At 43.1% G+C, this 15383-nt stretch overlaps 1 protein-coding gene across 1 annotated transcript in view; it reads right to left on the reverse strand.

Annotated features, from left to right (window-relative positions):
- Set2 (SET domain containing 2) overlaps positions 1-15383 on the reverse strand; it is a 147143-nt gene that overhangs the window by 9000 nt on the left and 122760 nt on the right. Inside the window, exons 11-14 of the mRNA XM_080275949.1 lie at positions 8758-9344; positions 8422-8565; positions 3975-4166; positions 3825-3917 (exon numbers count right to left, since the gene is read on the reverse strand). Of these exons, the coding sequence (XP_080132075.1) occupies positions 3825-3917; positions 3975-4166; positions 8422-8565; positions 8758-9344 (1016 nt within the window). The remainder of the gene's footprint in view (positions 1-3824; positions 3918-3974; positions 4167-8421; positions 8566-8757; positions 9345-15383) is intronic.

Raw genomic sequence — 15383 nt, forward strand, 5'->3', positions numbered from 1 at the left:
CAACTGAAAACATTACTATTCTGTTTGCCTTGCAATGCAGGTAGTAAGCGAGCAGAGTGGTAATGTTTTCAGTTGTGAGGCTGGCTGGCTGGCTTTGTGTGTGGGTAAACAAGATATCTCATGACTAGCTTGAGCTATCAGTATGAAACTTTCAGGGTATCACAATATGGCCAAAATCTTGGATGAGTTTGAAAATGGACACTCGGGGTCAGGGTCAAAGTTACCAAAATGGATGTTGGAGCCTTTACACAAAACAAAACAAAACGAAATGAAAAGAGGAGGCAGTGGCTCAATAGGCAGAGATGTGGCCTGCAGTCCTAACGGACCCCAGTTCAAATCACCGCCGGGACAGGGAACAGTTTACGGATTTGACTTTCATAAAAAGTAGCCTTTACTGATCTACCAGAAGACCCACCGACATGTTAAAACATCCCTGCTAATACCAATACACCAGTCATGTATGAGACAGCCCTAGCATGTATCCAATATGGATTATGCCCTAAAGCCTTTGCCAAGTCAGAAAAAAAAAAATGAGAGAGAGAAAGAGAAAGAGAGAGAGAGAGAGAGAACAAAAAATCACTACTTAATGCACTACAGTACTCTGTAACATACACTATGTTTATATCAACATCCCAACCTCATATATCCTACCTACGGGTGGAGTGAGGCAGGATCCAGACAGTTGAGAAAAACAGAAAAGAAGGATAACTTACTCATAAAAATTATGTACTCAACCCACAGACCACTGGCTACCATATCACTTTTTTTTTTTTTTTTTTTTTTTTTGTCAGTTTAGTTACAATAAGGAAAAAAACAAAACTTCCTAAAACCAGCAAAAAATATCTGCTATGATAACATGAAAACTAAGAACTTGATCATGTCAATACTTTTGGAACAACCCCTTAAATCAAGATCCATCCATCCATCATACAATCCCATGTTGCCCTATGAGGAGCACAGGTCCTGACATTTAAAATGAAAGTGACCAGCCTCACTCATCCCTAAGTGGCATTACGTGAGCAATAAACCCCAACCACCCCTTGGATATAAACCTGCACTGGGTCAATCCGACTGGAACATCTTAATTATTCACTAAACCACCAGGCACTATAATTTGGTTATGCAGTTATCATCCAACATAATAAATAGTTTCCTGGTGCACAGGAAACCATTTCGCTTGTGAGTCACCCATTGGCAGAAGGAAGAGGAAAGAATGAAGGAAAGAAAGACAGAAGAGGATGGATAGAAAGAAGGAAGGAAGAGAGGAAAGGGCCGGCACCCGACAGCAGCACTACTGCATGTGATCTCCAGTCCTTCAAACGCAGTGTGTCCAGGCATCTCAAAATGAATGGATCTTGAATTTGGCTCTCTGTTATCTTGTTTTTTTTTTTTTTTTGAGAAAGCAATTTACAGGCCCCTGGCCTTTGGTTCTTTCTTCCTTGCATTAAAAAAAATATATATATATATAGATAGATAGATAGATAGATAGATAGTATATATAGATAGAGAGATAGATAGATAGTATATAATATATATATATATATATATATATATATATATGAGTGAGTGGATGGTACGTGCCCCCACCAACCAATATAATACATGATACAATAATAATAAAAACAATAATAATAAATAAAATCAGTATCATTAAAATAATACATAACAACAACATCTGAACAAAAATAATATTCATCCATCCATCATCCAATCCTATGTAGCCCGATGCGAAGCGTAGGAACCCGCGGCGGGGCAAGTTGGTCCTGGCATTTAAGATGACAGTGACCAGCCTCACTCATCCCCGAGTGGTATTACATGAGTAGTAAACCCCAACCACCTCTTGGATATAAACCTGCACTAGCTCAATCCGATTGGAGTGCCTTATTTACTCGCTGAACCACAAAGTGCCATAATTTGGTTATGTGGTTAAACCCAAGCATAGTAAATGGTTTCCTGGCATACAGGAAACCATGTGGCTTGTCACTCTGTGTAGAGTCACCCACAGTCAGAAGGAAGAAGAAAGAATGAGGGAAAGAAAGACAGAAGAGGGAATGTAAAGTCACCTGTATGCAGAAAGAAGAGGAAAAAATGAAGGAAAGACAGAAGAGGAAGGAAGGAAGAAAGGAAAGGGCAGACATCCAAAGCAGCACTACATCGAGTGAGTGGATGATGAGCGCCCCCAACTACCACCAAGTATCATTAATTTAATATTTATAATAATAATAATAATAATAATATTGGTCATTAGAGCTGTCTGGACACTGCTGTTCCTCATCTTGCCCTAGGGCTGGAAAGGAGGTCCGTATGATGATGATGATAATAATAATGATCATAATAACCTTTCGTTACTTAGGGTTTCGGTGCAAAAGTCACCTGCTCGTTACTGGATGACACAGGCTGTGTCGAACCTAATCTCACCCGCTTGTTACTGGACGATGCAAGCTGCGTCCAACAAAATTGCCCCTTGATGGAAAGAAAAAACATCGTAAATTGGAGCATAATTTATATTCGCCGAACATTTTTATCGACACCATTGGCAAGTACAACTATTCGACATTACTTGAATAAAAAATCAGGTAGACAGAGGCGTAAATGAAGGCAGGGGAAAAAATAATTTAGCGAAACACCACTCCCACACTGCAGCGCAATCGATAATTTCCCTTTGCAGTACGTAAAACCAACCCGAATTGTCCTACAGTAAATGCTTATACTGTATACCAAAATGTAGCTAATGAAATTTCCTAAAACTCTTTCTCAGTAACAATTACCATAAATCATATATTTCTATGAGAAAACACAAAGGAAAGAAAAAAATATCGTAAATTAGCACATAATTTATATTCGCCAAATGTTTTTATCAACACCATAAGCAAGTACAACTATTTGAGATTACAAGGAAAAAAAAAAATCATGGAGATTGAAGCAAAACTAAGGGTGAGGATAAAATGTTTAAGAGGTACCGCATGCATGGAAACTGGGGAGGTTCTCCCAGCACTCCGGCAAGGCTGAGCGGGCCCATATCCTGAGTACTCACCCGCGGTTAGATGCAACCTGTGTCATCCGGTAACGAAAGGGTACTCCTCATCCTGCCCTAGGGTGGGAAAGGAGGTCTGGATGATGGTGATGATAATAAATGATCATAATAATGGTGGTTGATGGGGACACTCACCATCCACTCACTCAATGTAGTGCAGCTCTTAGGTGCTTGGCCTTTCCTCTCTTCTTTCCTTCTTGCCATCCTTTCTCTTCAGTCTCTCTTTCCTTCATTCTTTCCTATTCCTTCTGTCTACGGGTGACTCTACACTGAGTGACAAGCCAAATGTACACCAGGAAACCACTTACTATGCTGGATGATAACCATACAACCAAGTTATGGTGTCTGGTGGTTTGGTGGGAAATTAAGGTGCACCAATCAGATTCAGCTGGTGCAGGTTTATATCCAAGGGGTGGTTGGAGTTTAGTGCTCAGGTAATGCTACACAGGGATGAGTGAGGATGGTCACTCTCATTTTAAATACCAGGACCAACTTGCCTAGCCCCAGGCTCTTACACTCCTCATGGGGCAACACTGGATTAGATGATGAATGAATGAATGAAAATAGGTATCATTAATACAATAAATAATATCAATGAAAAATACAATAATAATAATAATAATAATAATAATAATAATAAAAATAATAATAATAAAAATAATAAGAGAAGTAATAATAATACCTAAAAAATATTTAAGAGTCTACAATGAAACCAAAGCTTAAAATAATATATGAACAAAACCATACTCAACCTAGGAAAAAGGCCCACATCCCTTTCCAACCAACCCACCTTTACCTTCTCTCTCTTGCTCCTACTACTATTGCTGCTACTGCTGGCAAGAACACTGGGGGTTGTGTTGATGCTGCTGGTGCTGGTGATGGTACCGCTGGTGATGGTGCTGGTGCTGGTGCTGGTGCTAGTGGTAGTGCTGGTACTGGTACTGCTGTTGCTGCTGCTACTGGTCTCATGGCGCTCCTGCCTCGTTCGGGTCTCGCCTGCTTCAACTGTTTCCATGCGAGCAACCAGCTCTTCTTGCCGCTCCTGCCTCTCTTGCCGTGCTTCCTCCCTGGCACGCTCCTTAGCCTCCCGCCTCTCTCGTCTCGCTGCTTCCCGATCAATTTCCATAATGGGCTGCCATGGAGGGGAGAACATAAAAAAGTAATTCTATTTCCTGATCAATGGTTTTACATTCATACTGTTGCACTGAGGTCCATTATACAAGACATCCTAAGATATGCACTGACATAAGAGGAACTACAGTACATTAGACAAGTTAAACCATCCAGAACAAGGATATTTCGATTAACTGTAAGACTTTTGACATATTGACATATTCCTAGGGAAAGTCCCAGGAAATGATGGAGTGTGTTGTGCAATGCTGAAGCATGAGGGATAGTAGTATGGTCTGTCTATTTTATGAAGAGCGTTTGGGCGTTGTCCCTCTTGGGGAGTCCCCGTCCCACAGTGTTGCCATACTTTGTGATGGGCAACTTAATCAGATTAGAATAAAGGCGCTAATGACAACTCTCCCTCGCAGCACATCACTCTCCTCTCTCTCTCTCTGCATATAGAAATTACATTTTTTATAGATTTATTTCTATAAAAAGTCTATACATTTTTATGAATTTTTAGAATTTGAGGAAAAGCCTCCAGACTGACTGTCTGTCTGTCTTGTTGTGCTCTTATTCATTCCCTTTCTCCATGACCTTTCCCCCTACTCTCTGTTTCTGTCAAACATTATTTTTTATTATGACTGTGATTTTCTTCTTAAAGTGTGATGTTTATTTGTGGTTTATAACAGCTTCTGAGGGATCAATTATAGGTCCTCTATTTGCCTTCTCTTCTAAAAAATACTTATTTACATTGTAAATAAGTTCTTTTTCTCTACTGTGGAGCACACGAGAGCGAGTAGCAGGAGTAAGAGCATCCATCTCAGGTGGTGGCCAGAATGGAAATGACCTGGATTAACACGGTCACTTTACCCTTACAAGCGTGGCAACGTTGGAAAGCAACGTTGCCAAGTGATGTGGTATTTATAAAAAGTAACTGTTATTAAAAGAAAAAAAAAAAAGGCATTTATAACACTATATAGCCGTATTAAAGATTTAAATATATATACACTGTAAATAAACTTCATTTAGAAGTAGCAAATAGCTGACATGAGACACAGAGATGTACAGTTTGGCAGAGAGGCAACCTAGGAAATTCCCAAGAGGGACAACGCCCAAACGCTCTTCATAAAATAGACGGACCATAGTAGAATGGATATGGGAGATGTGCAGATTGGCCTGGGTGGACGGTAGAGTCCCAGGGGACTGGAAGTCAGGTATAATTATTCCCCAGTACAAAGGAAAAGGGGAAAAAGAAGTGTAGGGTAATCACAGGGGCATAGGTCTTCTTACTGTAGTAGGAAAAGTGTACAGCAGGATACTTCTTGACAAAGTTAGGGAAATAATAAAGGAATTAATTGGTAAAGAACTGGGAGGTTTTAGGATGGGAAGAGGTTGTGTAGATCAGATATTCATTCTTAGGTCTGCAGAAGAAAAGTTTCTAGAGTAGGGATGGAAGTTCTATACAGCCGTCATGGATTTGGAGAAAGTAAATAACAGTGTGGATAGACAAAGAATGTGGAAAATATTAAGAATGTATGGAGTAAATAGGAAGAGGGGGGCTAAGGCTGCAGTGCATGTGGATAGTGAGTTCAGTGAATTTTTCTATTTGAATGTTGGACTGAAACAAGGATGTGTAAAGTCTCCATGGTTGTTCACTCTGTATATGGATGTGGTTATAAAAGAGATACAAGGTAGAGCCAGGATGTTGGAGCAGCTTCAATGAGAGAGGGCAAACATTTGGAAACTCCCTGAACTGTTGTTTGCATATGATACTGTATTGTTAAGTGAGCATGAAGGGGAACTTCAAGGCTTGGTAAATGAGTCTGGAAGAGTGTGTGAGAAATGGAATCTAAAGGTGAATGTTGGAGAGAGTAAAGCTATGGTCTTCGAGAGAAATGAAGTCACTGGATGTATTAGTGAGGTGGGATGATGATGAAATGGAAAATGTGAGTGCATTTAAGTACCTGGACAGTATAGAGTAAGGATGGAAGTTTGGAGGGTGAAGTGCTTGAAAGGGTACAATAAGGAAGAAAGGCTGTTGGTTCTTTGAAAGCAGTGATAAGAAACAGGGAAGTGAGCATGGAAGTAAAACAGCCGCTGCATGACAAAATAGTGATACCTACTCTAACATATGGACGTGAAGCTTAGACCTTGCTGGAAGGACATAAGTCAAGAGTGAGTCTCTCTATCTATCTATAGCCCCACGCCCTAATCCCACAAAGGGTTGCCACAGGCAAAACGCTTCCAAGTCACTGTATCACCCATCATTTGACTACCCTCCCCCCCAGCTCACTCCCCCCTCCCTCATGTACCTCTCAATTCCATCCCTCCACCTCATCCTCAGTCTACTCCTCCCTCTCCCTCCCTCCACCACACCTACATACACCCTCTTAGTCAGTCTTTCATTCTCCATTCTCTCCACATGTCCAAACCACCTCAGTGTGTTTCTCCTAATCTTCTCAACCACATCCACATCCACCCCACAACGTTCCTTCACTTCTTCATTCGTCAACCTGTTCCTCCATGTCACTCCACATGCTCCTCTCAAGTAACTGATTTCCACTGCTCTCACTCTCGACTTGTTCCCTTCTTGCAAGGTCCACGCCTCGCTTCCATACGTCAGGGTAGGGATCACAATGCTATCGTGCAGTGACATCTTAACTTCCATACTCACCTCCCTATTTCTCATCAATGCTTTCAGTGAACCAACAACCTTCCTTCCCTGCTGTACCCTTTCATGCACTTCATCCCCCAAAGTTCCATCCCTACTCGTCACACTACCCAAGTACGTGAATGCACTCATTCTCCATATCCTCACCATCCAACCTCACTGTACATTCTGTGACTTCATTCCTCTCAAACACCATACCTTTACTCTTGTTTACATTAACTTTCAGATTCCTCTTCCTACACACTGTCCCAAATTCATTCACTAAATGTTGCAGCTCCCATTCATCTTATAATAATAAAAAATAATAATTTGGTTTTACGTCAGGTATCCTCGAAGGGATGAGGCGTTGCCCCTGGGTAGAAGACTTTTGGACTGGAGCGTGTAGCATTTTATGACCGGATGCCCTTCCTGCTGTCTACCAATGACCCATGGGTGGATTCGATCCACCGACCCTTCGGTCAGAGCAAAGTGCTCTAACCCACTGAGACACGGCTGCTACTCAACAATACTGTATCATCACCAAACAGCAACACTGGAATCTTCCACATCTCACCCTCATTCATTAGAGCCCCCCCAACATCCACCACCCTGCCTTGCACCTCCTTTACAACCCCATCCATGTATATATTAAACAGCCTTGGAGACATCACACAACCCTGTTTCAGTCCCACATTGAGATCAAAGAACTCACTCAGCTCACCATCCACTCACACCGTAGTCCTAGCTCCTTAGTACATGCTCTTCACAGTATTCAACAATTTCCCCTCTACTCCATATATTCTTAATACCTTCCACATACCTTGCCTATCTATTCTGTCACAAGCTTTCTCCAAGTCCATGAAGGCGACATACACTTTCTTTCCCTTCTCTAGATACTTCTCCACTAAACATCTTAGAACAAATATCTGATCTACACACCATCTTCCCTTCCTAAATCCCCCTTGTTCTTCTCCAACTAGCTCCTCTGTCATATGCCTAACCCTATCAATGAGTATTCTACCATATATTTTACCAGTCACACTAAGAAGGCAAATACCCCTATGGTTACCACATACTTCTCTCGCCCCTTTTCCTTTGTATAAAGGAACAATTATACCTGATTTCCAGTCCTCTGGAACCCTTCCCTCTTCCCATGCCAATCTACACAACTTCCATATCCACTCCACAAAAATCTCACCCCCATACCTAAGCATTTCATCACACACTCCATCAATTCCTGGGGCCTTTCCCAACTTAATCTTCTTCATCGCTTCCACTACTTCCGCCCTACTGATCTCTTCCTCCCTCCTCTCATCTCTTCTTCTCCCAGCCATTCCCCAACCACTTATACTCGCACTGCTCTCACTCTCAACATTCTTGAAAGCACTGTAGTCTACTTCAACAAATTCCATGCTGGGAAAAAGGAAAAAAAATACACATGGTATGGCATGCGCAACCATGGGTAATAAGGGACTGATTAGATTCAGTTATCATCAATAAGTAATGGTTACTAAAGGTTCCTGAGGAAGATCCCATGGTTGTAAGTGAGTCTCCTGAGCTGTGTGCAATGAAGCAGGGATGTAGGAAAGGAAGCGGGCTGAGGGGAAAGGAAGGGCTGACTTACACTGATCACTCGCTCCTGTACCAGCGCCTCTGAACGCCGCTTCTTGCCCCGCACACGTCTGATCATCTTCTCGTCTGATACCTCACTCCTCGTCACCGTCTCCACCACCTCCTCCTCCTCTTCCTCACTTGAGAAGTCTTCGCTCTGACCATGTGACATAGGAGCCATATTACAGAACAAACTAAGGAAACTCTTCCACAATTATAACATTCATGCAAACAGCATAAGAAAAAATAATTTATGGCTAAAAACATAAACTATGCCTATAGAATGCACTTAGAAGTATGCAAAAATTGCTGTACTATTCCAGCTAAATAAATAGGTATCACGACTCACATCACTAGTGCTGGTGGAGTCAGTATCTGAGGAAGAAGAGTCAGAGTCTGAGTCTGATCCCAGTTCAGCCTGAATCTGGTTGTGTTGGTCAAGGGATGGAGGTTCCCACTGGCTGGCTCGTGTCTTGACGTGGTAGAAGTACACATGGCCTTGAGCATCTCTAGCTATCTTCCAACGAGGGGGCAGCTGAATGGTTATGGGTCCCGGTGGGGGTGGGGGTGGCTCCTCTTCCCCATCTAATGAGGCAGCTCCTGGATCCATCATTGTGGTTCCAGATATTTCACCAGGGAGGGGTATGGACAGGACCTTGGCTCCCTGAGGCGGAGTGCCTTCTACAGGAACTGCCTGTCCTGGGTGGGGCTGGGAGGGGGAGGCCTGTGTGAGAGCTGGGATCTCACCAGGGAGTGGAATGTTGGCAGGATTGAGCGGGTCATCTGGTCCAACCTGAGTGTCAGTGGCATGAGGGAGCAGCCCAATATGGGCCTGTCCCCCTTGTGTCTGTCCTGGGATCAGGACAGTGAGAGGGGAACCACCTTCACCATCAGTTTTGTGCTGTCCATATCCAGCTGGTACAGGTATATTGATGTCTGTCATAAAAAGAACATGTCAATACCAATCCCAATTCATTACATTAGGGAAGTTTTATCACTTTTCACATTGAAAAAAATAAAACACTGTACATAAACATAAAAAACTGAAATTATACATCTAACGGCATACTTTAACAATGCTACAAGAAAGAATAAAGAAACTAATCCTAAAAGAACTTATAAATTTTGGCAAATTTATTGATTTACATAACCCCTTCACTAAAATAAACCTTTAATTCATTAAAACCTAAAGGTCGGTCCCCTTTCCAGAACATTTAGACACTCTTACATTCTCAGCCACTGCTCTACAGTAGGACATTGGAAAACCACTCATATTAAAGCTAATGAGTTGTACTTAGCTGGGTATAAAGATATTTATGATAGCTTTAATAAATCACCTATTTTTTTGCGAAAAATGCTCGTTCCCAACGGCCAAATTTATAAACAATGCCCGACCCCATGGGGTTACGTTAATTCTTAATTCAAACTGCAGCCAGCTGTTAAATGTCCAGCAAGGACTCTGCCTAAATGCTACAAATAATAGGGGTACAACACCTATTTTCTGGCATCGGATGGTCCCACACCTCTTTTGATTTGGACAAAACTACCACAGGGTACTTGAAATTCCCACACCCACCAGAGCAGTTTACAGGGCAGCCACAGATAGAGTTAAGCATAGCATGTGATCACTTGGACTGTTTACACTGCATGTCTTAGTGACCACAGTATACTGTCTGAGTCTTATCTCATTTTACTTACATTTAACCCTAGCTATGGCTTCTGAGAAAGATGCAAATGTCAGTGGTGATCTCATGTACCGGTATGCACACAAGTCTATTCCAATACCGTAAAAGCCCCTCGAACATGGTTAACTGGTCCGCCAATAACCAAATAAAGCAATATATCAGAATAAATGTTAACTGGTTCAGGGCCCATAAGTTTACACTCACTTTTTTATACTAATACCCAAGTAATAATAATCATCATCATTATCTAATCCTCTGATGCCCCATGATAACACAGTACATTAGGCAAAAATCATTCAGAACATGAGAAAAGTGTGAATATGTGCATACTGTTTTTTTATGCTTTTTAACATAAAAAACAGGACACATGCAATCTGACCACAATTGTGGCCACCATCTTGATTTCAAAATGGCTGCCAAATAACAATGAAATCTGCAGTATTTCAACTGCTAGGGCATTTAAAAAGCAGACATAATTTCCTAAATCGACTGTTTTCACACAATGAATCTCTTCCTTAAATTTGTATTACAAAAAATTAAATATGACAGTCATCAAAAGCCGGCTGCATTAAAAAAAAAAAAAAATGGTAGATTTGGCAACAATTACCGCACTCTCTTGAAGATTGTGACACTTGTTGATTTTCCGGCATTAATCCGATTGCAAAACTATTGTAATGTTTTACTGCATTGAAGAGCTTCATTAAGATAATCTGGTTTTAATAAAAATCAATGCAATACTATCTATCTATTGCCAGACGCCTCAATCCCGTTTGGGGTGGCCACAAACAAATCGCCTCCAAGTCGCCCTGTCCCCCGCCATTTCACTGCCCTGCTCCCAACTCACACCCCCCTTTCTCATATACCTCTCCACCCCATCCCTCCATTTCATCCTCGGCCTCCCCCTCCCTCTTTCCCCCTCCACCTCACTCACATACACTCTCTTTGTCAGTCTTTCACCCTCCATCCTCTCCACATGGCCCAACCACCTCAGTGTGTTCCTCATAATGCTTCCTATCACATCCACATCCACACCACAACGCTCCTTTATATCCTCATTCGTCAGCCTATCTCTCCATGTGACTCCACAGGCTCCTCTTAAATAACTCATTTCCACTGCTCTCACTCTTGACTTGTGTCCTTCCAACAACGTCCAAGCTTCACTTCCGTACGTTAGAGTTGGTATCACAATACTGTCATGTAGTAACTTTTTCACTTCCATGCTCACTTCCCTGTTTCTTATCACTGCTTTCAAAGAACCAGCAACCTTTCTTCCCTGCTGTACCCTTTCAAGCACTTCACTCTCCAAACCTCCATCCTTACTCATCACACTACCCAAGTACTTAAACGTACTCACATTTTCCAAATCCTCACCATCCAACCTCGCTGTACATTCACTGACTTCACCTCTCTCAAAGACCATCACTTTACTCTTCCCTACATTCACCTTTAGATTCCGTTTCTTACACACACTCCCAAACTCATCCACCAAGCCTTGCAGCTCCCCTTCGTCTTCACTCAACAACACAGTATCATCTGCAAACAACAGTACAGGGAGTTTCCAAACACTATCCTCTCTCACCAGGGCCACTCCAACATCCACTACCCTACCTTGTACCTCTTTTATTACCCCATCCATGTACAGATTGAACAACCATGGAGACATGACACATCCCTGTTTCAACCCAACTTTCAAAGAGAGAAATTCACTTAGTTCACCATCCACACGCACTGCAGCCTTTGCACCATCGTACATACTCTTCACAGCATTCAACAACTTCCCATCTACTCCATATATTCTTAACACTTTCCACAATCCTTGTCTATCCACCCTGTCATATGCTTTCTCCAAATGCAATACCTGTCACCACATCTATGTCAGGAAAACTTGTCTTGTGCAACCAGTCACAGGATACAAAATATTGTGAAAATGGTACGTTCTGGACTGTGAAAGATTGGATTCGCAAAACCTATTTGCGTATGACAATAAATAAGTATGGTTGGAATTAATGTCAACACTATGAAACCTCATCTGAAAGGACATGCTCAAAAGCTACACAACACCATGATCAGTCACCCTCCATTCAGACGAAGTTTGCACAACATGTCAAGGCAATGGTTGGAACATTTCAGGAACTAGGAAAGCCATTCACAGAAGAGAGAAGCGGTCTTGTTTGGATGGATACAGAGGTCATAGATGAAAGTGCAGTTTCCAGTCTCCTGTATTAAATCAATAGGGCAATCACACTGACTGGGCGAGTGACTCCAGTGTCAGACATCATTCCAAAAAACAATATGACTCTTTTCCCCTACACGTAAACTGCAAGACAGTCTGGGACTTCACATCAAATAAAGGCCCTGAAAAACAACTGTTAATTATTTGGCAGAATGTACATTTCATGCCAATCCAGATAAGAAGATGTGGCTGAGTTTTCTAGACATGACAACCATGGAGCACTACCTTCTCTTTCGGACATGGGAGAGCTGAGGCGATACACTAAGTCTGACCTCATTGGATGTCTTGATAAGTTGATTACAGTCTTTGATTATGACACCCATACAGTAGATGCAAAAATTTTAGATGGATGTCGTAGTCAACACGCTGCTTTCCAAATCCTGCGCAATATTTGGTGACTCTTCAGCATAAGTCTTCATATCTGACCTGATCAGGAACTTGGAAACCACAAAGCACTTTGATGTGGTGTGGGATCAATCAATACATCCATAACAGCTTGAAGGGCTCAGCAAGACAGAAAAAGGAATCAGGGAAACACATTATTTTCAAAAGCTCCACACCAGTTTCAAAGAACTGGTAAAGTTACCTTCACATTGACAAAAATAAACACAAGCCATATCCATACCTGCTGCAATGCATTTCTAAGTTATCCACTGAAGGGAAGGAGGTGTACAGCTCAGAACACACGAATATTGTGTCATCACATGACTGTGATCTAGGACCTGACCTGGCTCCTGATCATGAAGAAACTGGCACTAGGCTATTCTAACATGCTCTCCACTGCTCACAAAGTGGCCACAAGAAAGTCTTGATCAGGTCAGTTAGCACTGATGTTATTCTCCTTGCAACTGCCAACTACCACACATTAGATCTGGACAAACTGTGGATAGCATATGAAGTCAAAAAACACTGTAGGTTAGTACCTGCTCATGACACTGCAACCAACCTAGGAGAAGAAAAGGCCACAGCACATCCATTTTTTCATGCTGTTACTGGATGTGACACCACCTCATCATTCGATGGCACTGGTAAACATATAGCATGGGACACTTGGACAGCTTTCCCCTAGGTTACACAAACATTCATGAGTCTCAACTGCCCACCTGTATCACAGATAACAACATTCGCTAGCTTGAAAGATTTGTGATACTTCTTTACGACAGGACAAGCAGTACACAGGTGAATCAGGCAAGTAAACTTTTGTTTGCCAAGGGGAGGCAGCTAGATCGCATACCATCGACAGAGGCTGCCCACACAGCACAGTAAGAGAGCTGCATACCAAGCAGGACATATTTGGGGTCAGTCAACCATTGCAAAAAAGCACTTACCAAGCCCATCTGAGTGGGTATGGACCATGGACTCAGCTGTCTATGGATTCCTTTCTGTACAACATTTCCACAGACAGCCAAATCATGCAAGAAACTGATCAAATGCAGCTATGAAAAAGCATGCTGACCTCCTTGCAAGTGTTTCAATGCAGCACTTCCATGCACTGAACTCTGCAATTGTGCTGAAACATGCCATTGTACAGAGTGACTATTAACCCTTTAACCGCAGGTGTCATTCCAGAATGACACTGAAAAAACTGGACCAAACCGCGGGTGTCATTCTGGAATGTTCGTGAATATTTTGAATACCGCGCGTTTTTTCTGCCTGCCAATTGTTTCACACAAGAGTAGCTATGAAGTTCTTTCACGCCAGCCCTCCCCCACCTCCCTCCTCCCACCCCCCGGGGGCCCACCCCACCCCTGCCCAGACACGCATCAGTCAGTATCTGTCCAGCTCTGACAATGGCACTCCGTCCCGAGTCCTCATCTCTCACTTCCTCCTCGGAAAATCCTGGTGCTAGTGTGCCTTCGACCTCTACACCGAAGAAGGAACTCCTGACGGCAAGGCAGAAGGGGTTGAGCACCCCAGAAATTAGGACAGAGCTTGATAAAACTGTGAGTACCACAATGGATTGTGGCTGTGAGAGTGATACCCTCACCGCAAGTAGTGATGATTATGCTCTTTTTGCTGGGGAACCGGTTATGGTTGAGCAATTGGGCAGTGACAGTGATGAAAATGTACAGGTTGTCTCCCCCCACCGCCAACAACTTACTCTGGAAAAGGGAAGGCGCCCATGGGGAAAATGGGTGTAGCACGTGGGAAGGGAATGAAGCGGAGAGCTACGTCTCCTACACCCGGCCCTAGCAAGCATTTCCCACCACTTTCCCCTAGCCCTATTGCCCTCACATCATCTTCATCTTCTGCCATGCCCTCTCCTCAGTCAACATCATTGGAGGAATATGAATTGCCAGAGCCTGCACAGCGAGGGAAGGCAGGCTGGGCAAGGCAGGCCGGGCTAGAACAAAGGGGATGCGTGGCAGCCAAAGGGCAAAGCGGGGTGATAAACGGGGAACAAAGGGAGGTCAGGCTTCACCACACACCAGGTCAGTAACCCACCCACCTGCCCACCGCCCAACTCCCTCCTGCTCACCCCCCTCCCGCTCATCTCCTGCCTCACCCATTGCCTCCACCTCAACTCCTTCTCAACGGGAAAAGAGTGCAACTATACCTGACACTGCCACTGAACCACGCACCGGGAAAGTGGATGCATTTGTGTGGTCTGATGGTGCTGATTTTCAGCCACACAATCCGCCGTTTGACATGACGAACGCCGGAATACAGCCTGCCTTCCCATGCAACAAAGGAGATGACTTTGTAGACTTCATGGATGACGAAATCATGCAATTTGTCAGCGATGAGACCAACAGGTATGCAGCTCAGTGTGCAACAGATGGGCTGGGACCTATTGGCTCACCAAAGCAGGAGTCGTGGTTGCCTGTAGGGATCAGAGAGCTGTATGTGTTCTTTCCTCTCATGTTCTTGATGCCCCATGTCAAGAAACATGAGTTGGAGGACTACTGGCTGGTTGATGACATCCCTTCAACCCCAACATTCGGGAAGTACATGTCACGAGATCGGTTCCGACAGTTGCTAGGATACCTGCACTTCGTTGACAATGAAAACCCGTCCCAAACTGACCCTTTGTGGAAAGTAAGGGATTTCCTCAAC

The sequence above is a fragment of the Coenobita brevimanus genome, chromosome 63 (assembly GCF_032717465.1).
Source record: "Coenobita brevimanus isolate Jiangsu-jjx chromosome 63, ASM3271746v2, whole genome shotgun sequence".
Classification (NCBI taxonomy): domain Eukaryota; kingdom Metazoa; phylum Arthropoda; class Malacostraca; order Decapoda; family Coenobitidae; genus Coenobita; species Coenobita brevimanus.